At 37.5% G+C, this 27,750-nt stretch overlaps 2 protein-coding genes across 2 annotated transcripts in view; one reads left to right on the forward strand and one right to left on the reverse strand.

The window, feature by feature from the left end:
• Window positions 1-1,911: 1,911 nt before the first annotated feature.
• On the reverse strand, window positions 1,912-14,137 carry ak4 (adenylate kinase 4). The gene is made up of 5 exons (XM_073475919.1): window positions 13,779-14,137; window positions 12,869-12,988; window positions 8,214-8,386; window positions 6,878-6,996; window positions 1,912-5,361 (listed from the first exon to the last, which is right to left on the reverse strand). Exons 1-5 carry the CDS (start codon window positions 13,918-13,920, stop codon window positions 5,235-5,237), a joined length of 681 nt encoding a protein of 226 aa, XP_073332020.1. The 5' UTR covers window positions 13,921-14,137; the 3' UTR covers window positions 1,912-5,234.
• Window positions 14,138-24,231: 10,094 nt separating this feature from the next.
• The window catches only part of jak1 (Janus kinase 1), a 35,189-nt gene continuing 31,670 nt past the window's right edge, over window positions 24,232-27,750 (forward strand). Inside the window, exon 1 of the mRNA XM_073477222.1 lies at window positions 24,232-24,484. The gene's annotated coding sequence lies outside the window, so the exon portion shown is untranslated. The remainder of the gene's footprint in view (window positions 24,485-27,750) is intronic.

Consider the following 27,750-nt stretch of genomic DNA (forward strand, 5'->3'; position numbering starts at 1 on the left):
ATGTCTCAGGCATGCTCAAACTGCAGCTCTGCACCTCCTGTCAGAGGTAAACACAGTAGATGAGTCAGTAATCCCTGACAGAGGAGCAGGAGATCCAACCAGCTCTCCGGCACATGGGGTGTATTTACAGATCTGAGAGGATTAGACAAGAAGAGGGGAGGAGATATAGATGAGGTCCTATTTACGTGCATGCCGTGTGTGTTGGTGTGAAATATCCACCATAGCTTTTGTGTTTAGTGCCAGTTAGCAGCACACATCCTGCTGCTTCCTGTTTCTCTCACATGATAGGAAAGCTGAAAGAGCAAAGGAGGGAGGAGCATAGCCTGTCTATTATTTTTATGTTCGCTGGAAAGCATGAAAGAAAAGAAACATATGGACTCTCGATAGATTGGTGAATAGAAATAGAAATAGATAAATAATAAATATTAAAAGCATCAATGCAGGAATCTGTCCACACCCAAGCTAAGTATATTGATTTAGCTGGTAGCCTCCCACAAACAATGAGGGGAGAAGCACTCACAAGCAATTCAAGAGCAGCAACACTACAGTGCAGAAATACACTGCCACTAGTAGAAGTCCTGCGGTCAAAACCTTACAGAGGCTATGAACAAAAGTATCAGCTGTAATATACTTAAAGTACAAAAAGTAAAAGTACTGATTATACAGATTGGCCCATTTCAGAATCATATTTGTTATATTTCTGGATTATAATTAGTGATGCATTCATGCAGTGTTACTTGAGCAAGACATTGTGTATTACTTTGGTAGAATTACAGTACTTAAATACTTGAGTAAAAGTCTTAAAGTGGGCTATCTGATATTAAATTTATTCATGTAGCAAAAGTACAGTAAAGGTGAATTATATATGTATTTACATCAGTGTGTACTCGACGTTAAAGTATTATCCGTCTGCATGTTCTGATTATTGGAATCAATGTTTTTTCACTGATTGAATGTTACTAAGTACATTTTTTCAAGTACCGTACTTCAGTGAAGTTTTGAGGTACTTGTACTTTACTTGGTATTTCTATTATCTGCTACTTTGTACTTCGACGCAGTTACATTTTAGACGTAAATATTTACTCCACTACAGTTATTTGGTAACTTTAGTTACCAGGCACGTAGGTGATTACATGCTGAGCCGAAGCAGCTGATTCTGCTGAATATCTGATCTGATAATCAACCAGGCAGATAATCAGCCGCACCATAGTATTTAGTACATTTAAATTTACTTGTACTTTTTATACTTAAGTACATTTATTGCCAGGAAAATTACTTTGATGCTAAAGTACATTTAACATCAGATTTTTACTCTTTCACTAATTGTTCGGGTGAATTTCACGTTTGCCTAACTAACATTTTAACACAATTTGTAATTTTACTCAATTATGACTTTTGGGTACTGACATGAGCTACTCTGATGTAGCATGTAACTTGCAAAGTAACTATTAACTTTAGATATAAAATAAATGTAGTGGAGTAAAAAGTGCAATATTTGAGAAGAAGCATAAAGTAGCAGAAAATGAGAACGCTCGAGTAATGCACAAGTACCTCAAAATTGTACTTAAGTACAGCATATGAATAAATGTAATTAGTCACATTCCATCTCTGCAGTCATGTGTACATCTTGAATATTGCAGCTGGTAAAGGTGGGGCTAAATTTAACAAACTAAATCTGCAAAATAACTAGTAACTAAAGTTACCAGATGTAGTGCGGTAACATTTTGGCTTCCAAAATGGAGCAGAAGTAGCATAAAGTGTTCAAAATTGTACTTAAGTACAGTACTTGAGTAATAGTACTTTCCACCACCACCCACAAAATATAATTTTGATCTTCAGACACACAGTCACTGAATAATACAGGTGTGTGCATGTACAGCAGACTCTTTAATCCCACACAAAGTCAGTAAACACAGTCATAGAAACTAGTTTTATTGTTCTTGGTTTGCAACATGTTTGGACAGCACGGTTTAAAAATAGGGAAGAAAGAATCCAATGTGGTGTTTCATAACAGCACAACTTAACCTTGACTCACACCACGCCCATTCATTCAGCAACACTCACTAAGTATACAGCCAAACTGTGCTCCCCAACATGAAACTAAAGACTAACTCAGAGGCAGCTCCTGCAGACACATCTCATCTTCATCAAACCTCCAGCTGAGGACACTGCAGACCTTTTGCATAAAACGACATTTTATCCTCTTGTCACTAAAGCAGAAAATATTATTGCGTATCTTTGGTCTACCATTGTCTCAAAGCTCATTCTATACAACACACAACACCCACTATCCTTCAATAAGGAAAACAAAAACTCCATCTGAAAACTCTACAAGGCAGTTTTGACCTCATTAAAGCAATTATATAAAAAGTACATTTTGCAGCCGATTGGTTACTTGCGCCCAATCCCTGACTTAGTGTGCATTGCTATTTCGAGGCTTCATAATCATTTTCATGCGATAACATTTGACTATGAAGTTTGAAATGTGAAGAGGCAGCATGGACAGAGCTAGACAATACAATTACCTATTGTTTGTTTTTATTGCACTGTTTAGTCACTAGTGTGCTTACTGCAAAAGGTAAACTCACATGTTGGGCCTTTCAGTGAAAATATATGGAAGAGGCTACTCTGGTGAGTGTGAAAGTGTGACAAAAACTTTACATTTACACATTGTTCACTCTGCAACAGACACATTTCGTTTACATTACAAAATCTACTAAAGTTATATCCAGCAAGATTGTTAAAGTTGGACGAAGCCTGCAAAACATAACATTTTATAAACAATCATCTCTGACATTTTGATGATTTGAAATCTCAAGGCAATGGTTTATATTTAAAGGAGCAATTTGTGCAATATGGCCAGAATTTTGGTTTAAAAAAAATCCCCCCAAAAATTAACAAACATCATCAAGTGTAAAGAAACAACAGTGTTGACATAATGTCAAAGATGTCTATGTTCTAACTGAAGTTAGCATGCTAGCCAGCTAGCCCTGTCCTCTCCTGTAGTACCACTTTGTTCCACAAGAGGCGCGTTTCAACTGTGTGATATGTGCAAGTTGCAGTCGCTATGTTGTTCAAGCTCTCTTAGCTCTTAGTGCGATAAATGAACAAAATAAAGTCACAAAATGCCAAGAATGAAATACTCTCACTTCTATCTTCCTCAATAAACAGAAACATACAACCGCACACCTTCTGAACTCAAGTTTCTTTCTTTTACTGATCTATTACGAGCTTAACTGCCTGATTAACTCAACGTGAAACACATTTCATTTAACATTCTCAACACAGTCCGTCTGTTTTTCCACAATCACCTCTGGTTCGGTCAAAATAAATCCTCAATTCACAGAGTAAGATGTGAAAATATTCCAGTTCTACATGCAGTTTTTGCTCGCTGATGCCCGGCTTTTTCTCGCTCCTCTCTTGCCACACACTTTTCTATGCTTCCTGCCATGACCTGTCATCCTGGTCAGAGTTGCTGTAAATCACCTCTGTACTGTATTCCCTTTCTTCAAACTGACTTCAGTCGGTCTTGGAGGCTGTGTTTGGACCCAGTTCGGAGTCCAGCACTCTCAGGCTGCTAAACTCGGCTGAACTGTGCATCGCTGCTTGTGGTGACTCCCCCTGTGATCGGACGTCTTCAGGCAAACTCTAGGGCCAATGGCTCCACAACTAAATGAGTCTTAAGTGGATTGGCTAACAATCATGGATGCAGGAACTACTGGTGCGGCAGGGGCTGCAGCACTCCCTAAAAACTACAGTAGGCTGTAACATATGCTGAATTTACAAGAAGGCCCAAATAATTGAGAATTTGTCAGAAACAGCACTTCACAGAGTTTAGAAAGTTTATCCAAACTCAACAACTTACAAAATTGACTGATTTCATAAGGGAGTCTGGGGAACTTGTCTCCCTCTTCATGTCCTTGCTGTTGTTGACTGCAGTTGATGTGGCTGCTTCGACCTATAGTATGTTTGTTTTCAAGTTTGCCATCTGCTGTCACGCAAAACATTCTCAAATTGATGTGAATTACTGTTAATAATGATTAGATACATTCTATCCAGGCAATTCAAATTAATACAAAAAAACATTTACAATGATGTCATTATATAGACTGAAGCCTCAGCACCCCCAACTGTGTCTGACTTCCTGCTTCCCTGCTAATGATAGCTAGCTACAGCCAAGGATAGCTGGCAGCGGTTGCCTGTTACTCTGGTGATATAGTGCCATCTATATTTTTAGAGCTACCTTTGAATTCTAGCCATATTTTACAAATTGCTCCTTCAAAGGAATGTAACAATATTGAATGTGGTCTGCATTCTGTGCATTGGTCTTCATCCCGGCCACAGAGCGTGCTGTAGAATCATCTTCACCAACCAACACCAGCCTATAGGTTCTCCTGCATGTTAACATCAGCAGAATGCAGAAAACATTCTGCGGCATTTCAGCACAAAGATAAAGAGTAGAAGAGTAAACAGTGCACATTTTTGTTTTTTTGATGGATAAATTCTACAAACACTGAGCTTATAAAAAAACAGGCTCTGCAGAACAGGCACATGTAACAGCTGACTTGTAGGCATTATATACAGCATATTACATGGCACACACGTTTGCATAACTTTCAGCTTTTTAGAAGAAATGGGCCTAAATAATGTCTACAATGCATCATGAATCTGTCAGTTAAGGCTGTGGTGAGATTGAATGTAATAAAATATATTTTGTTATCATGCTCAATGATAAACTATAAATCCTCTGTTAATTGTTTCACTCCAAACTTTGTGTATTTATATTGACAACAATGTGAAATTATTTGCTTGAATTTAGAAGTAGAATTGAAAGTGCAATTAATCGAATATGTTATGAAAGATTGGTATCAAATATCTAATATTGGAGTGAGACCTTTGTTATTTTGTTTTTGGTTTAATATGTTTTGGAGTGCCTGTGTAAAATTATGATATGCAAAAATGATCAGTTTGAATATTCCTGAAGGACGTGAACATTTCACTATGATAAAGCAGAAATCAACACACTCAACAAAGCTTGAAAACAAACAAAACAACAAGTGATTGAATCACAAACATATTGGACGACTACCGTTTGGATCAGTGTCTGTGTCCGTCACTCTAAACCTCACTGTTAATGAGGAAACTGAAAGCTGAGGCCAGCAGGAGGAAACATCAAACCACTTCTTCTGGCAGCTTCCTGATGTTTCCCTGTGCTTTTTTCATTTGGAGGAGTGTCAGGGTGTCTGAGTCTGGAAGGCGTCTGATGGCTGTGTGTGCATCTTTGTGCTGAGGAGGGAGTTGATATAAGGCCAAATCCGGTCCGTCTCCGTGCCGGAAAATGAGTGCATGATTCCCTGTGACCTGAGCGAAGAAACAGGGGCACAAGAAGGGAAGCTAGTTAGAATTAAAATGGGACACCACAGGTAAAGAGGTTGAAGAGGTCCATTAATATGATGATTATTTTTGGTATTACAAGGTTTCTGAAATGTCATGTCTAAATGTGCAAATGAGACATTATCTAATGAAATGTGCACTAATTTAAACATTTCTAGAACAGAAATCTGAATATTGGATGAAGGCAGGTTCTTTTTGTTGAAATATTAAAGACACAGGGTTTTATGGAGGGAATTTTGTATGTCTTTCATTATCACTTCATGAATCAGCAAATACAACAACAGCCATAAAAATTTTTAAAGAAAATAATGTTGTATAAAACACACTACAATATATCATGCTCAGAATATAGATAGTGTGAGTATGAGAAAAAAAAGCCTTTCAACATGTGCATTTTTTTTAATATTGCCTACATTTTTAGACAAAAAAGGTGAATAGGGTAAAAGTTTAAAATAACTGATATCACCATATACCACCACACCAAATTTTCTGATAGTTTAAGTTTACATATGCAGTGAGGCATGATATAATTTAATAAACACTCATTTGCGTACATTCCCAGAGCAGATATCAGAACTGAAATAAACACTGTGTGTATATATTTTGGAAGTTTATTTTCCACTAGTCCGACAGAAGTTATGGGAGCAAAAAAGCCCAAAATCTCAAAATTGACCTGTGCATAAAACAATGTTTTCACCTGTAGTGTCTCACATTGATTGATCAGTTGATTGAATGGAAGAATGAGGCTAATTAGTCTATTAATGTTAAGGAAATATTCCACTAATGTAGCATTACACTTCACGATCAAAACTGATGCATCAGAAACAAAGATATCATCTTTTTGTTGCAAACATTCTTCTTCCATGTCAAAAACTCACAACTACATTACCCACAGTGCAGTCGGAGAGTTGGGTTTGTTATTGCTAGTAGCGGCTAATATAACCTCGCTAGCCTTGAGCAGCGATGAGGAGCGGGCTACAGAGGTCAAGTAAACTGACTTTTTTTTCACATATGCATTCTTCAAGATCTGTGACATCACTTTGACGTATTAGATTGGTGGAGTTCCCCTTTAAGTACAGCTATCTTCATACAGTCTAAAGTGTAGTCATAATACACAGATGTCAGCTAGCTCAGCATCTACAGAAGTGTAATAACATCCAAGAAAAGGGAGTGTTGTGCTGAATATTTTGGGTTTTTTTCAGTTATAAAATGTTAAACTATCGATCACAAAAAACATCTAAGACTTGGAAAAGAACATTTCTACTGCAAGAAACTACCAAATTCACATGATCTCATTTATGACGTCCATGTTTTGTTATTGTTTGATATCTAGGTGGATTTGTCCAATCTCAATTCCCTTATAATAATGATACTATGACACTGATCAGGTTTTTATATGTTCACAACAAGAACTGTCACATTATCTGCCTGTCGGAAAATCATTGCTCAAATGTGCAGACACGAGAGGGAGGCATTTACTGACTTGTATAAGTCTATGACAGGCTTGGCCACATCTTTGTAGTGTCTCAGTCGGGCCATCAGGGCTTCTGGTTTGTCATCATCGTGTTGAATCAGCGGCTCCCCAGTGATGTCATCCTTACCCTGAGGAAGGTAACACAAGGTCACATGTGCAGCATCACAACACAGTCCAGCTAGAGACAATGCACTGAAATAACCCGAGCACAGAGGATTACAGCACAACACAGTCAAATAAAAATGGTCCAGTTGATGCCTGAACATTCATTCCATTGTTAATGGTTAATTGTTCCATTGATGGTGATGGTCGTATCTTGGTTTTATGTCTCCTTTGTCACATAAGATGTCCTCCATTTCTTCTTTTTGGGATTCTGTTATAAAGAAAATTGCTGCAAAACAACTGTATTGTGTGACTGACTTCTAGTGAGGCCATGTAAGCTGATGCAGATGGTACACATAGTCAAGTAACAAATAAGTGGTATACTGGAGCGAGAGTGTTGACTGTCAGTCAGTATTAGGTGAGCAATAATACATTTAATTTCTTTGTTTATTTTTATTCATCTAAATATTTCCTCCAGACACAACCTTTAAAAACACTGCATTGTATAATTATTTGAGTCTGATTTGGTTTTTGCATGACAATTACAATTCATCTTTGTGAAAAATCAAGAATCTGTAAGGACGAAAAATACAGGACACAAGTTGTCTCCCACTGCATGTTGAACTTGTAAATGTTTATGTTTATTGTGAAGACACTTCCACCTGTAGGCAAGGTGGCAACTCCAGGTGTCTCTCCTGGCTGCTCTGCTTGTTTTTGTGTTGTCGGTGGCAGATCGAGGTAGCCAACTCCCTTGCCAGCTTGTCTTTGTCATGGTGTTTGAGCCAGGCTGTGACATTATTTTATTTATTTAATATACTTGTACATATGTTTGTTGTTTACTTAGTCCTTCTGCCTGTGAGGTGCTTTGTAACGTTGTGTTTGAAGAGTGCTTTTAAAAAGGATAATACGTGTTTACTACACATTTTGGTTAAGAAAGATAACACTATTAAATAGTCAATGAAGTTAGTGTTACAACAAGGACCTTTAAAGCAAAATAAAAAACAGCAGGAGTGTTGTTGCTGTGCAGGAGGGCGGGGTAGTGGGTCAAAAGATTGTCATTCATCTGGTTGCAATCTCACATTCTGACAAACTTCCACCCTCCTGAAGCCAGACATTAAATCCCTCCCAGCTACAGAAGACTCAAATCCTGCGGGGAAGGGATGTGAAAGGATATAATTTCCTCCAGAAAATCAATAAAGTGCCACAGAAAATATATAAAGAGAAGCAGAAGCTATACTGAGACCTTGACTCGAGGTGGGTTGAAGCCCATGTTGTAGACTCTACCGCTGGCTGGATGGATCCAGCGGTCGCTCAGTCTCTCCCTCAGAGTCTCATAGGGGATGTTGAGACTGATGACCAGGTCGAGCTGACACAAATTGTTCAGGGCTTGGGCCTGCGACAGAGTCCGGGGAAAACCTAGACAACCAGCGGAGGGAGAAATAGGAATGTGTGATCCATCGTGAACCAGGAACAGGTGTTATACAAAGATTTACGAACTTCATTTTTTCCACAAACTACATTTAAACACACAGTATGTCATTTCTGCTGCTAGGGGTCCCTCAATCAAAACAAAAGATGTGAGTAGCATGAGATCATGGGAAGTTTTTTTCAAGTAATGTGTAGTCACGTTCACCTTCTTCACTCTCTGACTCTCTTCTGGAAGTTGGAAGACAGTTTAAGCTTCAATAAAATTACAAATTTCTCTCAGTTTGAACATTGTTGGAAACATTTGGGATAATATAAGTATACAGCTTGATAAAATATACAACAAAGGTCTAGTCATTTTTAGACATCTAATCGATATCAGTCATGAAAAGCAGGAAGTTCTCGCTATCGGCTGAAAAAAATCCATATCATGCATCTCGAGTAATATGCCGTTTTTATACAGTTTCTCACACAGCTTATTTTCTGTTCATATGTTTGCTACTATCAGTAACTGACAGCAAGTAAACTTGGATTCAGACTGTTTCAGTTTGTCAGTCTCTGTAGCCGTGACATAATAACAAGATTATGAACATGTGAATGAACTTGAATGAAAAACCCAATGCTCTCAGTTACATGAACTGAATGAACCAGCAGTTATAACAAGACAAGACAATCTTCAGTCACGCTAGCAGCTCTGTGAGGCACTACTCATTCACTGTGCTGCTATGAGTTAAATGCTAAAAATCAGCACGCTAACCTGCTCACAGTGATGGTGCTAATGTGCTGATGTTAAGCAGGTAATGTGTACTACGGTCACGTCTTGGTTTAGCTTGTTAGCATGCCAAAATCTGCTAATTAGCACTTAATACAACCCACAGCTGAGGCTGATGGGAATGCCATTGGTTTTAAACGTATCTCATCATAAACCGAAGTCCTGACATGTTGAAATTTTGACCTGATGATGGTTTTTTGAGAAAAAGTCTCATGATCACGAAAGTTATAACAATTCTGGGCCTGAATGTTTGGACCAAAGTTCATGTAAATGACTCATCCAATAGTTTATTATTTCACCAAACCACAAATGTGAGGCTTTTGGTGGCACAAGAGATAGAGTCACAGAATTACCAAAGTCATGAGGAGTCATGAGCTGGGAATCGTTCTTACCAATCCATTTAGATATTGAGATCTTTACTGGATAAGTGAAAACTTTGACCTGATAATGGCGTTTGATGAAAATTTAGGAGATCACCAACGACAGCAGAAATGATCCTCTGAGGACAATCGACATCTATCATAACTTTAATGGCAGTAATCAGCATGTTCACTGTTTAGATATTTCACAGAAACTAAAATCTCAACCTGATGCTGACACTTGATTCACCGCAATCCATCCTATTAGCATTACAGATGTCGCTGTTTTGGTTCCTTGGAGCCAGAAGTGACCATATTTGGACGAGAGGGTTGTGCTGATATCCTGATTGGATCTGACTGAGAACCCGAGGACATGCCTTGTAGCGACTTGCCAATCACAAGGTGGCCGTGCCCTGAAGCATACCCTGCTTTATTGTCTATTGTACTCTAAATGTGACCATAACTTACAAAATGAACATCATGCTGTGTTGAAGCAGACTTTAAACTAACTATCGAGAAAATGAACTCATCAAGAAACTGTTTACTGAGGTTAAATATCAAGTGAGAAGAAGAGTAATTTTCTCATAGGCTTACACACAATCAGACTTCTTTTGAAACCAGTGACGTCGCCCCCCACTGGTGATTAGAAAGAATGCAGGTCTATTGCACATTCGCATTGGCTTTTCAGACCTGGAGGCTCCACCGACCTTCCCATTCTACTGGAAAATCAAAGGTCAAGTGACCAACAGTAAAGAAAAACACCAGTATAGTGGGGTTGATAGGTATTCAGTGCCCTGCTCAAGGACACTACAGCATGACGGGTGTTCACATGGCAAGCTTGTAGCGTAGTTCCTTGAGGTTTAAGGCCATTGTCTCTGGCAAACTACAAAATTCTCTCTCTTGCTTTTGTCAGTGTGCTTTGGTATACAAACATTCAGGCTTGTCTTCAGTTTATTGCTTCCTTATGTGTTAGAGCGGAAACTGGCAACCACTCTGTACGCTCCTTTGTTAAGAGCTGCTAAATCTCTCCAACCACCACAGTGTCATGCTGCCCACAAATGAGTGATGTGAGGGTGCCAATCAGAGGTTACAAGAAGGATTGAGCAGGAAAAGAGTTACATCTATATATTACGGTATATTTTGGGGGGATATTTGAGTCTGGGCTCGAAAATGTGAAGAAAACCATATTAATCAATATACTGTGCACACAAATAACTCAGCCTATGAGAGACATGAGATAAACATGACAAACTGAGGTGAATGCAAGCACGTGTGTGTGTGTGTGTGTGTGTGTGTGTGTGTGTGTGTGTAACCTCGGCTGCCCTTTTCTCTTGCTAAACCAGAATTATTTGTTTAGTGTTTTTGTTTCAAGGTTTAAGCATGTAATGTTCCAGTACCAGTTTGTCTCATCAATGTTTGTCATCTCTCTTGGGCATAGTGGATAATATTTAACTTGAAAAGGGACATTTCATACGTTACTAATGACTCAAACTATATATGTTACCAGATAACAAAACACGCAGTTTTGTATTTCATAACTGCAACTCTCACTATTGACTTTGTCTCTTGTGTACTGTTTTTGCAGTTTTATATTCCTCTTGTTCATATCTTGCTTTTTACTTGTTAATTATTATCTATTCTTTTGTTTTTATTGACATTCATCTCTATTTTGCTGCTGTAACAATGCAAATTTCCACGTTGTGGAGCAAATAAAAGATTTTCTCTTTATCTTATCTCTTATCACATCTGATGCCATTTCCATCCAGTACTTTTACTTTTTATGAATGCAGGGCAAAAATGTGAATTGTTATCATTACATACACAAAAATAACTCTTGTTTATTATACTTTCTGAAATCCTTCTTTTGTGTCTGTGGCAACTGTCAAGCAAAAATGACCACAACATTCAACATTTAAGTGGCTCACATCCTCACCAACAATGCAGAATATATATTCCGAAAATGCAAGTGACACCTGATGTCACAAGGATTTGTTTAACAGAGCTGTACTGGAAGGTATGAAGGATCTTTGGGCACGTGAAGTCCACAAAGTTGGAACCCTGTACTTCCATCCTGATGGTAACAACTCATATTCACCATAGAGAGTTTGTGATACAGCACTGAGGATGGTCGCTCCTTTCTCTGCTCCCACAAAGCAGTGACATACTGGGTTGACCTGAAATCTTGCTAAAAACCAAACTATCTATTCAGTCTGGCTTTTATGTCTTACAGTTTTATGGTTTAAGTGTTTGAGTGTACTTATTTGAATTCATTTATTGGTCTTTTAATCATAACAATTTATTTTTGAGTGTAGTATTTTATCATTTTATTTTTATTGCTTGTTTTATCTTTTTTTCATCATCTTTTATTCTTTCCATTATCATATTTCATTACTGTCTTTGTGTGTATTAGTCTCTAAATCCATTTTTGTTTTGTTAATATCCCATATTTTATTTGAGTCACAGCACTTTGAATTGTTTGGAAGGGGGTAAAGATTGATTGGTTGATTGATTAACATTTTAACAATTTTACTGAGTTTGTTGTTGTTAACATCACAGAAAGTTAAATCTCTCTCTACAAAACAGTGTGATGTCACAAAGTCACGAAATTAAAGGCGGGACTACTGATGAGGAGCTTCTGTTGTTGCGGACTTTGATCCTTTTAACTTTCAAGATATTTTACATGCACAAGAACCGATAAAACACGCTGGAGGAAAGGAAAAAATGAAAACGCACAACAGGTCCCCTTTAATAAATAGTTTATAAAGCATTTCATTGTCAAAATAGCTATTAGAAAAGTTCATTTCGCTATAAATTTACCATTTATTGATCATGATTATCTGGATATCTTTGACATATCTTTGATTTTTTTTATCTTCGATGTTGAATATGATGCTGATCCTCTATGTCTAATCTAAGTTGAGTCACACGCTAGAGCTTGTACAGACCTGCAGTACTGGATTCAGAGCAGTAATTACCCACAGATGTAGGATAATGTAGAGCGCTTAATTACTACACTTAATTACTCCTCAGACTCAGTAAAGGAGGCATCACAAATGAAACCTTTCAGGCCATGTTAGACATATAGAAGTCTTTCCTGATGTCCCTTCCTTTAACATGAGTCTGGAGATTTTGGGGGGAGGGGTGGGTGGGTGGGCGTGGGGGTGGGGGGGTGTCACCGGGGGTGACCAATCAGATTCGAGGGGTGGCTGGCAGTTCCCACCACTGGCCATGACGCTGCATTATGAAGAACATATTCCCTCCGAGATCAAGACAATGGAGGGAGGCTGTGAATGCAAAGCTGGTGTACCAGTAAAGCACAGACCATGTACAGTGTTTTCATACCGTCCAGCAGCCAGCTGTGGCCGCTCAGCTGCTCTAGTCTGGGCAGCATCAGTCTGGTCATCACATGGTCCGGCACCAACATGCTTCTTTCTACGTAGGTCCTGACCATCACACCTGCCTCTGATACACAACAGACAGGTAGAGAGTCAGTGCATGTATGTTCAAAAATTCAAAAACTCTTCAGTGTACCCAGGGCTTGATTAAAATAGAGATATAAGAGATAGTGAATGAGTACAACTGTTACTGCAAACTGCTGCCTTTAATCATTTCAAAGAACACTGGGAACTCTGGGTCCTAGTGTGGAGAGTCATGAATGATTTGTCACTGAACAAACACACTGAGTGGACTCACAGGTTTTAAAAAAATCCTCTTAACTTGTTTTAAAAGCAGAAAGAAAAGGAGGTCTTATCCAGCAAGTTCCAACTGTACAGAAATCTTTCAAGCACACATGTTTTTACTTATGCTCTCCGCTGTCAACTGCAATTTTATTATCAGTACACATGAAGTTGGCACATGCTGGGAATTAAATTGATTCCAGTTGGGCAGCAGCAATGAGGAAGTTTAAAAAAAGACACACAATCGATGGTTTAAATGTTTGAGAGAGTAATTATGATAAAAACCTTGATAAGGGTTTTTTAACTGGAGTAACACTTCTACAACTTGTGCAAAACTGATATAAAATAAAGAAAAATCAACATTTCTGTCAAATGAGCTTCTTAGAAAAGGCACATATCATATTATACTTCCTTCTGCAAACTTCCCATCTTTTTTGGCAGCATTTTTGTGACTACATTAAAAATATGAGGGGAAAGAAAATTGAGCAATCGTCAAATTCAGACATTCTTCTCTGCACTCTGACTCATTCTGTTTTTGGCACCACAGTATTGACATTTGGGCAGATGTTTCCTACCTGTATTCGCTGCTATGCAATCCCGGAGAAAGTGGCCACTGGACAGATATTGCAGGCCAAATCGTTCTGCAATCCTCTTAGATATCGTTCCTTTCCCTGATCCTGGTGGACCCATGATAGCAGCTCGGAATAACTTGGCCATGTCTTCCTGAAACGCAGGCTCCGACTGTAAAACCTCTGGGATGCACAACAGTTGTTCCTGTTTGTGCGCAAAGAGTCTCTCTCTTAATTCAACTCCTACCCAGTCATATGCGATCAAACAGCCTGGATAGCTTTTAAACTTGTCTCAAATCTGAGTTTGTCTCTGGAGTCTGCAGGTCTTTACGCAGAACCCACTCACAGTGGGGCTTTCCTGCTCTATCACTCGGGTCAGCTCAGTACGCCTTTCCCGTTTTCTTTTTTCTTTTTTCTTTCCTCTCGGCTCTCGTGTTGATACTTTACGCTCGCCTACGTCTTTAAGGACACAGATTTTCTCTGCGAATGAATGACGGAGACGCCACAACGCCCTATTTTTCTGCGCACATCATCCAGAAAAAATGCGGATGACGGATTCGCACGCATCTTGCGGGGCAAACTGGTCACTGTAGTTTTTATACACAAGTGATGAACAACAACAATGACTGTAGTCTGTTACTGTCGGTGACTGGCTATAGTTTCCCTCAAGAGACGGAAAACTGTGGAAACGTCTAATGAAAGGAGGAGGGGGAGGAGGAGGAGGAGGAGCAGAAGTTTTGAAAATTGGAAAATCAAACAAAAACACTAAAATAATACAATTACATGGAATTGCACAGCCAATTCAATCTACCGTAACATATTAATAGTTTAAAATAGTGAGGAAAAACCTTTCTGTAAGCCTACAGAGGGACAGAAGCAACACAAACGATATAAATCTATATTATTTTGATCAACAGCAGCAAAGACTGTCGTTGGAAATCAGATAATCCTTCCTTCAGTACGCGTCGAGGCTTGTTCTTGTGTCACTTCAGCCAAATTATGTGTCACTCTTTCTGCCTTCTACACAGCTCTAGATCACTTCCCAGATGTTCTTTTTTCATTCACAGCTAAACTCACTACCTCAATCACTTAAGTTCACCAATAACAGAAAATGTAATCAATGTATGAGGCATTTTAAAACGTTACAGCCAGAAACCTCTGTCTGATGTCTATGTTGATCCATATATGTACCCATCTGTCTGTCTACTTACTTTATTTAATTTTCATCTTGTGTTTTCTACTCATTTTATTTGTATTCTCCTTGTTTGGTGTCCTTATGTAGCTTTATTTCCGCGTATATCTGTTGTGTGTGTGCTCCTCTTTGATTTAATTCTTTGTAAACTATTCTCTTTTGAATAAATGAAAAAAAACAGAGCTGTGGCTCTTCCGCTTGGAGGAAATGTCGTACACAGTTAAAACCACAGGGTGGAGCAGTTGACCTACACTTACACTAAGACGCCCTCTCACAGCTTGTTGCGAAGGTTTCCAGGTGATAGTGTCATGCCACTGATTTATTATGAGCCAAAAAAAGGCGTGTCTGGCAGTTTAATGTCACCGGACCCCTTAAAAATATTAATTCGCGTTTTGTAATTTGTAAGTATCCCTCTAGAGTAACTAACTTTTCTAATTATTTAAGAAAAGTTGGAGATTTTGCAGCAAATAAAATATTATGAGGGTTACTGCGTATCAAGCGTGCTCTTTCACTAATTTATCAATCTTGGATTCCTCCACTTGTTGACAGCATTTGTTATATCCGGTTAACATTTCTTACGTTTCATGAGCTCGTGTCTTCTGTTTTGTTTTTTTTCACTGCTGGCATCAGGCGCAGAAAAAGCGCATGAGTCGCTGTCATTCCGCGCAACGTTTGCGGACGGGAGGAATCGGGCGAGTACTTGTTGCGAGCCATACGGCGGCGGCAGCGTCCCGGAGCTGTCAAACATTGCGCACAGCCTTCAGTCTTCAGTCAGTGGAGAGTGACCAGACTAATCCATCAGACAAACAACTCGGAAGATTAACCTTGTTTAGCCTCGCGAAACTACTTCTACTCTCCGCACCCGGAAGCCTGTTTTTAAAAACCATTATCAATTTGTCACATGGCTTTGGAGAATTCAATAACAACAAAAAATGGCGACAATCACGTTGCTCTGTGTGGTCTTGCTGCGTCATTAAAAATATTCATGTAAACACGGGGGATTAAACGGGAAAATTGCAGGTAAGTGACACGAATGCTTGGTTTTTATTCACTGCGGACTGAATGTAATTAAGAATAAATGGTTATATTTGGATCGAACAGCATGCTGTTTGTTTCTGCGTTGGAAAGGGGTGTGTATGCAATGCTGGGCGTTAACATTTGGCTGCACAATATTCAATACGAACATTGCATTTATGTTTTTGCCTTCAGTCGCTTTTTAAAGAGCACAATTCGCCGTTTTAAAGCAGCTACGCGTGTTATTGTGTAGTGACATAAATAACTACGTTGGTTAGATTTGGGCAACTTTTGTTTATTTGTAGAAAATAGCTAAACACGCGTTGGCACAGTTGTGGCTGCTGTGCGTAATGATCAGAGCCATAGATGTACTGTTACCCTCACTGTTTGTATGTTACAGGCTCAGCCAGTCTCCAGATATTTACATTGAGGGTTTTGCAATATGGACGCGCTCTCTCCACTGGCTCTCCTTTTTTTTACACGCGCTCATGACAACAAACGCACCGTCGAGCCTCGACAGTGTGTTTGTTTGTCCTCTGCCCTGTTTGGTGATCACACATGTTGCTTTTGCTTTTCACGTCCGACACGGACATTTTTGGCCGGAGCCCGAGCAGCGGGGCTAATGGAGTTGTTTACATGAAGAGTGGAGGGCGGACTGACGAGGAGGAGCCAGCGACGTCACCGGACTGCTCGCGCCGAGAGGGGCGGAGCCGGCGGGGAGAATCATAACAAGTCTGACGTCACTCGGCCTTGTGGTTGGTATGAATAATATACAGGAGTTTGTCTCGACTAGGTCCGAGCAGGAAAGTGTTGTGTGTGTGTGTGTGGGGGGGTCTTTGTACCTGTTGTTGTTTTTGTGGGATGAAACATTAACGAGCTCTCTGCGCAGGAGGAGACAACGAGATCATGGAAAACTGATTACTTTTAAGAGATTAAAATACAGAAGACTGCCAAGCAAGCATCCTCCTCCCATTTCCAAGAATTGTGCCATTTTGTTTGAGTTCAAATTACACTTACAAAGTGGTGCGTTATTATCTTCCCTCCCTACAGACACAGGTAGATGTTTCATCATATAACGGACAACAGATTCTGACTATTGCAGGACAGAATCAACCACTTTAGCTCAAATAGCTACAATACCCCAAAAGCAATTGTACAAATGCATCACAGTTATAAACCTGACATTTGCATATTCCTCTTGATGTTTACCCTTTATTCATTGACGCTTTGGATCCATTAATTCATTATTCTTTACCAGTGTATGGGCTATAATCCTTTATAGCTAAAACTAATAACTAAAATAAGGTATAGTTTATACAATTTAAAGACGAACTTCACATTACAAAGACGCTGACAGACATTAATAAAGAAATAATTACATATGTACAATAAGGTATACTTTTTCATTGGATAATCAAGATAAGGCAGAAGGACTGACATCCTTTTTTAAGAATTGTGTGTGTTTATTTATCATCCCCTAATCAGACTGTTCAATATAATTTATGGGTAACACTTTATAATAATAAATAATCATTAATAAATGGTAAGTTTATAGTTAATTCAACTTTTGTTCATTGTTAGTTTACTTTTAAAAATGCTTTATGGATCATTTGTCAGGCAATTGTTTGTTATAAAGATGATGTTACACAGGCCAACTCAAAGTGCTTTTACAGTGACATAAAATTACATTTAATGACATTAAATACAAGTGGGAAGAAATTAAAAAACAAGTTAAAAAATTAAAGCTAAAAATAGAAAAATAAGCTAAAATAGAGAAGGTTTAATGTTTGTAAATAGACATTATTTTGATGTCCATTACAACGTTGGAAATGATTTCCATAAACCTTTACAATTGCTTAATGTTTATAAGGCATTTTATTATTGTTAACAGTGAAATAACTATAAAGTTTTATTACCAGTTTAATTTACCGTTTATTAATGATGGTTATAATAAAGTGTTACCGATTTATGTTTTGTATCTTTTTCACTCTGCTTTTGTTAGTTCATGTTCTGGTTGTCTTATTATATTTTCCCAAAATGTTTTGGAGTTTTGAAGGTTTCATAGTTTTGATCCAGCAACATCTTTCTGATGACCAAGTTGTAGCCACATTGCAGAGATAATATGGTGATTTTTATCGTTATTTTTCTCTTTTTATGGCCTGATCATTGGAGCCTTTGATGGATGGATTCTTTTATCGTGTTTGTCTGTTGTCTGTGTTTCCGTGTGTCCTGCAAACCAAAAAAAACTTTGTTGTCGTTGCACCTCTTGACCGAGAGCACAGATATTATGGGTGGGTGACGAATGGAGCAACGCCCCAGACCGGACTGCTAGATTTGACAGGCTGCCCTGGTTCAGTTATCACAGTGCTGATGCTGTCCCCATCGAAGGTACAGTACTGTGATAACTGAAGGATGGCTGCCAACTTGACACGAGTGCAGTGAATCAAAGCCTGTCGTCTGAGCTAAACGAGCCAGAGGACCAAAGAGAAGAAAGAAATTGTATTAGTCGGCATTTAAGTGTAAGAAACATTCAACTCAAAGTCAGTAAATTTATATTATCCTCACTACTGATGTAACTTCTGCCTAACTGAAATAAATAAAGGGAATTTTATTTTATTTAAATGCCTGTGCTCCTTTGTGTCCATTTTTTGCTACTTGATACTTCCACTCCACTACATTTATTTGATAACTTAAGTCTGAAGATAACATGCTGCGTTCGAGCCAAAGCAGCACATTTTAATTTGTTTTGATGGCAATAGGATTTTAAAAAAACAAAGCATTGATTGTGATGATCAGAAAATGCTAAATATTGGATCTGATACTCAGTCGGCAGCTAGGATACATGTAAATATGTGTATAATTCACTTTTACTTGTACTTTGGTACAAAAGTACATTTATTACCAGATACTTCAAGACTTTGACTGAAGGACTTTCACTTTTACCAAAGTAATATTGTAACATGAGAGCTTTACTTTTACTCAAGTATGATTTTTGGTACTGTTTACAACACTGCGTAGGCCTATTTGAAAAAAGAGACAAAACACAAGATACATTTGATTGGTAGCACTATCTTTTGCTTCAAATTGTCCTTTTATTGTCAGTTTTTTGGTCACAACAATTATGTAGTAAATATTGACACTGAATACTGATATTGAATACTTACACCCTACATAATACCTTATAATAAAAAAAAAAACATGCATTTTTTCTGGACTGCACTATTAGGAATAAGGATCAACACAAGACATAAACTTGCCCTTATTGGGAGTGCTGGTGTACCAGTCAGCCTGTCAGGGCATGTTTGCTGTATGCACAGTCTGCATTTGTAATTTCAATTAGCATTTAATTAATATCATCCAGAGAAATAATTATTCCTGCATTGTTTTTTTACTGTTGCAATACCTGCACTGCTATTCACCCCAGAGTTGAAGTGCCAAGAGACTTTTACATTCCCTCTGTGTGACCCGTAAAGCTCAGGTTCTAAAAAGAAACGAAACATGTTCAAAAGTACAGAACAAAATGCAGCTTTTTAATCTTAGAAGTATGCTGTTCATTTGGTTCTCATAACCTTTTAATTAACTCTATCTATCTATCTATCTATCTATCTATCTATCTATCTATCTATCTATCTATCTATCTATCTATCTATCTATCTATCTATCTGATGTGGTTGTTTTGGTCCACATTGTTGTCAACAGGGGGAGCTAAAGATCTATTATTGATGTGCACTGTGGGCTACATGACATCGCCTACAGCTCTATCCCTGTATGTAAGCTGTTTATGAAACATTAATAATCCACACGTTGATGTTAAAGTTGTGAAAACTATTGAAGTGCTCATTTGTTATCATTCATGTTGAACATAGTCTTGATAACACTAAAGAGAAGCTCTAATTATTTGTGCCATTACTATGTGAATTAGGCTTTTTCAAAATAAAACAGTTGATCCAAGACACCTACAGTTTGTACGACAGATACAGTCTCCACTTTGTTATAAATTGCTAAGTCACTGTTATGTAACGTTCAATATATAATATCAATCAATCAAAGCCCTACTGTGATCTGTGATGTCAATACGCAGAAATGAATCATATTTCTCAGAACACTGTTTTGAATAATATATGCACTGTTTGAGTCATTGTCTGATAAACCACAGGTCACTCTGCACCTGTCCCTACTGCTTCGTTTAAAGGGTACATACTGTAGCTGCTGTGGAAATCCCCAAAGAGTCACGATACATATTTTGTTTTTGTCTCACTCTAACCTCAATCTGCTCATCTCGCCTTGTGTTTTTCTGACTCACTGTGTGATATCTAGATACTTTGTTGTGAAGCACATTTTTGATAACAAGATACAAAAAGTCAAGTGAGGTTCACATTTATTCAAAGAGGCAGTTTTTAATAATAACATACATTCAAAACCACTCAATTTAAGGATGTAACTGTTTTTGCAAACACCCAAAACCCCACTTGCCACTGACGGTCATGATTATGGGGAATTTCTGCCACACTTCCTTTAATTCGAGACCATAAGCAATATCTGGGACGTGGCATGGGAGGTCCCTTCCTTAAAATGAACCACCCATTTTTTTTTTTACTGCGTTCTAGTCCATGTTCTTTCATTGGAGGAAGTAAGAAGTTTTCCATTTCATCAACAGAGGTCCCTGTCCGTTCTCTGAACTGTTGAAACAACAGACCAAGTGACTAACAATTGATAACTGCAGCAGTAAGTTGGTGCGGAAGGCAGAACTGTTGTTTGATACTGACCAATGCAAGCTGGGGCTGCTGTGAGGAAACTGGGCAAGAAAATACAAAAACACCAAACTCAGTAACACTTATAGTAAGGTCCTCGTGATTGTGTTTGTTAGTAGGTATTAAGGCCTTTATAAGCCCCTTTAAGATTATAAGATGTTTATTAATATTATCACATGTAAATAAGTGTTAATAAACAGTTTATTATAAGATTATAAGACATGTATGAGTACTTAACACTAAGAGCTTGTAGACTGATAAGAATGTTATTCGTATGTTCATCTTATAAGGCACTGTTTTAACTGTAGATCCATAAAAAATCATAGTTAACTGTTAATAATTGCATAGTTAAAGTAACATTATGTAACTTTTTACCTAAAAAAATCACCTTCAAAATCATGCTGATGGCACAGTGTCTTGTAATAGAGTGAATGGTGTCTCTGTCTCTGTCTCAGCCACTCCACCCCCCATCACTTGTTTCTGCACTATGTAACTTCAGTGAGAGGGTAGGATCCCAGTGTTACATACATGTTTACTTCAACATACAAGTTTTCAAGACATAACATTGTTATGAAGTAATGAGTTTTGTTTGTAGTTAGCACCTACATTACATCTGACAAACTGTTACAGTCCTGGGATTTGTTTTTAAGACAGCGGTGTCCCACTCAGAAACATTATTCTGCATAATGTTGCTTTAACTGCAAAGAGATGCATAATTAAGTATGTATTAATCTTGATAAGGCAATAAAAATGCTCTGTAAACGTTTAATAATGACATACAAGTTAAATCAGTTATACTCAATAAATGTGTTTGTAATGCCATTAAAATTTTATTAGCGTTCTTAAACAATCTATAAACTGTTAACAAGTTCCCTAAACTTTGAAATGTCTTAAAGTCTACCAATAAATATGTTTATATATATATATATATATATATATATATATATATATATATATATATATATATATATATATATATATATATATATATAAGTGGAGGCTGGTGTTGTAAACAGTTAATTAATGACACTGAAAACTGTTCTGCAAAATGTCTCTACATTGGAGATGTTATGCTGTAACTGCTGACCAACACTGTGCATTGATTAACACCATGGTGACTTCTAAATCATTTTTGTATTCTACATATAAATTCCAAATAAGGTCACTTCAATCAAAGTGTTAACCTAAACTATTGTTATAGGATTATAAGTAACTGGTCATTTAATACAGTATTTACAAATCATGAAACACGTCAATATCTACACCTGTGGTCTGTGTATGTGATATTTTTTCTGTGAAGTCAGTAGGGAAACTCCATCCTTCATTTTGTGGTGACATCATCCAGAGGGTTTGCTGACTTCTAGTTTCTGCCACATTTTTACAGTCTTCCTTGACTGACAGTAAAGTGAATCCTGATTTCCCTTTTGATACAAAATCCTCTGATATATGAATCTCTCAGTATTTAATATAAACTGTGGGATGGCCAAATACATTTAGTGATATTGGCACTGTTTGAGTTTCCAGTAAATAATGGCATCCAAAAGGGCAGTTATGCAAATTTGCAAGAGATGAGCCAGTGGCAATCACACACAAAGGCTGCTTGGAAACACAATCACAAAGATGTTTTAGATAGCTCAAACAAAGGCTAGGGAGGGACTACCTACATCGTTGCCACCTACATAATGGCAAAGATGAACGATAACTCTTCCTGCTACAGTGTTCAGAAGGTGCACACAACTGTGATGTCCAATGAGAGTGCAAAGTCCTTATTTGTTTCCCTGTCTTTATATCTTCTATTTGTCACTCAGAATACACTTTCCTGAATCTAAGTCCCTCTACACTCAAAAGTGTGTGCCGCTGATTGTTACTTCACTTGGACGTTTGAGCATCAAATTGTAAAATGATCTAAATGCTAAAGAAATGATAAAGATTTGTTTTTATTAACAGACGCTCACATCACATCACAACGCAACAAAAATGCATTATGTTTCCATTCATACATTAGAAAATGTTATTGTAAAAGTAAAATTAAAAATACACATACTTGTAGGAAAAACCCGAAACAAAATAAAACAAAAAGGAAAAGGAAAAAAATAGGATACCTCAACTTGAATGTGTATACAAGTAAGATATTACTGTTACCAAACATAAGGCACATTTTGAAGATACATTGTATAAACACACAACACATCAGATGTGATCAGGGTAGGAAAAAAATCAAAGAAATTGTAAAGCGTCAGGGTCCTCCCATCCCCTCCCCCACTCACCTCCCTTGTTTTCCATTTCCTGTCATTTATGTGCATATATAGTCTACTTACGCACCCATACACATATGTGCATATAGCCATACACAGTGCAAGAAGGCAGAATGTTGATAAAGGGACCCCAAATTTCCTGAAAGGTTGAAGGTTTCTTTCTTACATAATAAAATATCTTTGCATGTGTGCAGTAAGAAACAAGCTGATTAATCCAATTCCTTGGAGATGGATAAATGCAGAGTTTGATACCAAACGGTTGCTTTCAAGTTCATCAGGAACATCTGAAAGTGTAAAACGCAACACAAAAGCATCATTTTGTAATATCACATCCGGTTCAAATTGTGTTCCATTATGCAACATATAGTAAGTGTGTACGTCAATTAAACATTTGGGTCATATAATCTGTTTTTCTTTGTAAAGCAGAAGGAGTAGTTGTGATTCTTAACAAGTTAATTAGTTTAACTTTTTAGTGGAAAAACCATATCAGACACAAATTATTATTTATAGCACATTATTTTAGGTCTTCAAACATGTCTACCAAAAATGTCTAACCTTAAGCATAATCACTTCATGATTTAGCCCAATCCCAACCTTGACCCAAAACACAATTACATTGAAAGTTAATATATGTATTATTATAAAAACAATCTTACAAGACGGTCCATACAGATGATCTGGAGCTTTTGATCATATCTCAGAGTCATAATGAGTTGAAATTGAAATTTCTTTCCTTTTTTTGTGGCTGGTTTAACCACCTAAATTTGATTAAAAGTTTAAATTGAATGATCATCATTGACCTTGGAATCAGCATTTGACAAAAAAAAAAGTTTTAAAAAACCCTTAAATTTTAAGATTAATCATATGGACCACTCTATTGTCTCTAAATGGGAGGTAAACAGCTTTTCCATTTCATTTTATATGGCCACAGAATGCAAATACAAGTTTGTGAAAATTAAAATGCAAATTGAATTATTACATTTTCATTTTAATGTTTTACTCAAATAACACAGACACGTGGGAAATGATCAGGCTTTTGTTGAATTTCATCTCCATGTTTACATTAACGATTCTAATAAAGTCCCCTGTGGACTTCCATAATTATCAAAACAAGTAAGAAAGGGCAGAGTCTAGCCAATAACAACTAAGGGTTAATGTCGTCATCTTGACTGACGGGCTAAGCAGCCAATCAGCTGTCTCGTTCTACAGGAGGCCACTGCGTTGTTTTCGGGAAGGGGCTGTAACTTGTCAGTAAGGGTTAGCAGGAACAGAGGTGGGCTGCGTCTCAGCTCAAGCCACCAAATATCATCAAATTCCGTGGAATTTATCCGATATTTCTTTCCTTCTGGATACTGGATACTTTTCGGGGAAGTTTTGGGATCAAATAGCCGGCAAGCGACACTTGAAATTCCTCGAGCGAGGAGCTCTAACTTGGTTGAAGCGTCTAATGTACTAAACGAAACGGAAGTAACTTGCCAGCTGCCTGGCTAAGCTTGCTAGGTGAGTAAATGTCCGCTATTTAAATGCTATATTTGATCAAAAATGTCTGTCTTCTGGTCCATTGAGTGAACCCACTTGTTTGTAATCTTTCTCCGCTGTTGTCAAGCGGGGAAAATATCCAGCTGCCGTTTGCTTTGACCGTCCGAGTTAATTTGCTAAGAAGCTAATGTCACCAAACGATACTCCTCTTGGCATAATAGCAGTGAGACTCCATCCATGTTCAGTGGCACAATAAAGGCAGATAGATGTGTGAATAATTAACCTAAATTGGAATTCATTTAGGAATATACCGAATTATTGTGAATAGAGTGAGGACAAAATATTAGGAAGATGCTACGATATGATGCAACAACGCCATCACAAACTTGGGCCTATGATTAAATAGAAAAACTTTGACTCCATTTAAGGACAGATGCTCAAAGTAGACTACAGGAATCACTAGGACAGCTTGTGTATCAAGGACATTGTATTGTACTGTAATTTTGTCCACGTTAACCACATTGTCCCCACAGACTGCAAAACTGAAAGTGATGGAGAAAGCGAAAATATCTGGGATGTGAAAGAAAACCATTGTTAGTTTTAACCAATGTATCTTAGACCTGCCCCAACACAGTAAAATGCATTTAAGTAAAATTGTTAGATTTATTATTATTCTGTTAACTGGAATTTAACACATTAGCAGAACAGGGAGACACTGGATCATTATATCACTTTGCTATAGCTCTTGTTACAGATGAGGAAGGGGAATTAGTCAATGAATCCATTAGTATGTACACAGGAAATCAATTGGCAATGACTTTAATAAGTGATTTTAATATTTTAGTAATTTTTCATGCAAACACGGTAAAAGATTCACTGGGTCCATCTTCTCAAACGTGAACATTTTCTGTGGTTTTCCTCCTCTGTGATGTTAAACTGAATATCTACTTTTATTGAGTTTTTTATAGACCGAGCAAGTAATTGATTAATTGAGAAAATGGTCAAAGATTTACTGATAGTGAAAATAAGAGCTCTACCTTTAATACAGATATTGTAGTAAATAGTACAAAATCCTGACAACGAAGTGGCTTCACACGTATGAGGTTGAAAAAATAGTGCTTCCTCCTTCCACCCAGCACACACACACACACACGCACACACACACACACACAGGCACACACACACACACACACACACACACACAGGCACACACACACACACACAGGCACACACACTTTCTGGCTTTACCACTTCTCACTAAAATTTCATGTCAGACAATGAAAGGACGTGGTTTCTTGCTGCTGAGTGTACCCTTGACAGAAACTTGAACTGTCAGACTTTAAACGATCAAAGCACTTGAAGTACAGCTACGTTTGATCAGCGTTTTATTGATACCAGAATGAATAAGTGGCAGTCTTAATTTCAGAGCTATTTTATTTCTAACATTAAAAGTAATGTGTTTACATACTCCAACTACTGAGGAGTAATTTTTCACCTAAATGTAGTTTGTGGCTAATGTAAAATTTTGATGTTCCCAGTTTTTAAGCTTTGAGGTTTGTTTCAGCTGAAGAAAAGAAATGGGCTCACCTTGTGATATTCACTGTGATAACCTGACATTTAACATCAAAGAGCACTGGATTATGATTTACTTGACATTTTCCAGTAATAACCAAGTGGCCTCTGTGACGTTGTTGCTTCAACCAGCCTAATGTCTGCCCACTGTATTTTCATTTCAGGCACATTGGTTTTGCAACTTTCAACACGAGACGTGGTGTAGCAGATTTTGCTGAAATTAAACAAAATGGACATTTAAAAAAAAAAAAAGTAATTTCCTATCCAAATTACAGCATTGTAGTTTTTAGTCCCCTTTCCACAACTTTTATTGTAGCTGGTAAAATTCAGTGGCATGATTTATTGAAGTAATGAATACCTGCTGAATTGACTACATAAGTTAAAGACTCTGTTACTGCCTTACAAAATGTAATTTTACTCACCAATTTAACTGATTAATTTCAGCTTTACTAGTTTGAAGTCTGTTGCTCTATCAAACTACTTGCTGATGGTGTCACAATACTAGAATTTCCAGTATTCTAGAAATTCTAGTATTAAATTCTCACAAAGCAAAGTAAATATTGAAATTCTTGTTATGAGGAAATTAAATGACATGTGGTTTAAATATCTTAAGTGTAGGGAGTCAGTAATGAAGATCAATTAAGTTTGAATCCCTGAACATAAAAGCACTTCTTCTTGCTTTCATTTCCTTTGCTACAATAGAGCCAATTTCATGAACATCCTGTTTAAATAATTTCATGTTTTCAGTGGATGTGAAAGGTCTACTAATAATGTAGTGTCCATATGCTTAGATAGGTGCTGAGTCAAGAAAAAACAGGTACAGGAAAAACCCTAGTGCACTAATTAAATCATTTATTACTGCTGAGAAGTTTTAGGGGATGTCCTAAGTCAGCATACAGCCTCGCAACAGTGTTTAAACCAAGCACTGATACATTTTATTGCCCTATTTAAGCCAAGCAATGTAACCATATTAAAGACAAACATCATTGAAACTGATGGAAAGGCTGGAGAAAACATAAGCTCAAGAATGAGACTGATTGTAATAGGCTCCAAATAATAATAAAATAATCATCCTGTATCGCAGCCGACAGTGTCTCACAAAAACACATCAATGACATTTGGTGCTAAAGTACTAAGATAATAAGTCCAAACATTCTGTTTGTGTCTGAAAGCAAACGGACACAAAAGTCCATCATTCAGTGTAACTACAGCCAAGTTAAGGATCTGTTTATTCAGTGTTTGAACTACACTCATTATTCAACATGAGCGCTGGGTGTGAAGGCTCAAAATGTTTAATGAGGAATAACAGCCCTTATTATCTACAGCTTTTTTAATTGATGTCAAAAATTGGCAGGAGCAAGAGCAGCTATTCTGAGTGTGCTTTTTTAAAAAAAAGGAAATTAATTAACAGTTGGCATCAATGGTTGGATGTACTTTAACTTGACGATAAAAGACATTTTTGGATCACACTCAGCATCAGTTATGGGTGTGGTCTTTTTTCAAAAAAGTGAAAAATAATTATTTCTGCCACAAGACCTGACATGGCACTGGAGCTCTACTTTGTTCTCTTAATCTTTAATTCAGTAGAACTGAATTTTATCCAAAGCTTCAATTACACATCGTCAATAATTGGCAAGGTTTACCTTGGACACTCTTGAACAGTTTTTCCAAGAGGTTAAAATGTCAGGAAGAAAATGAAATGTTGACAGTAAACA

This window comes from Pagrus major, chromosome 11, assembly GCF_040436345.1.
Source record: "Pagrus major chromosome 11, Pma_NU_1.0".
NCBI lineage: Eukaryota > Metazoa > Chordata > Actinopteri > Spariformes > Sparidae > Pagrus > Pagrus major.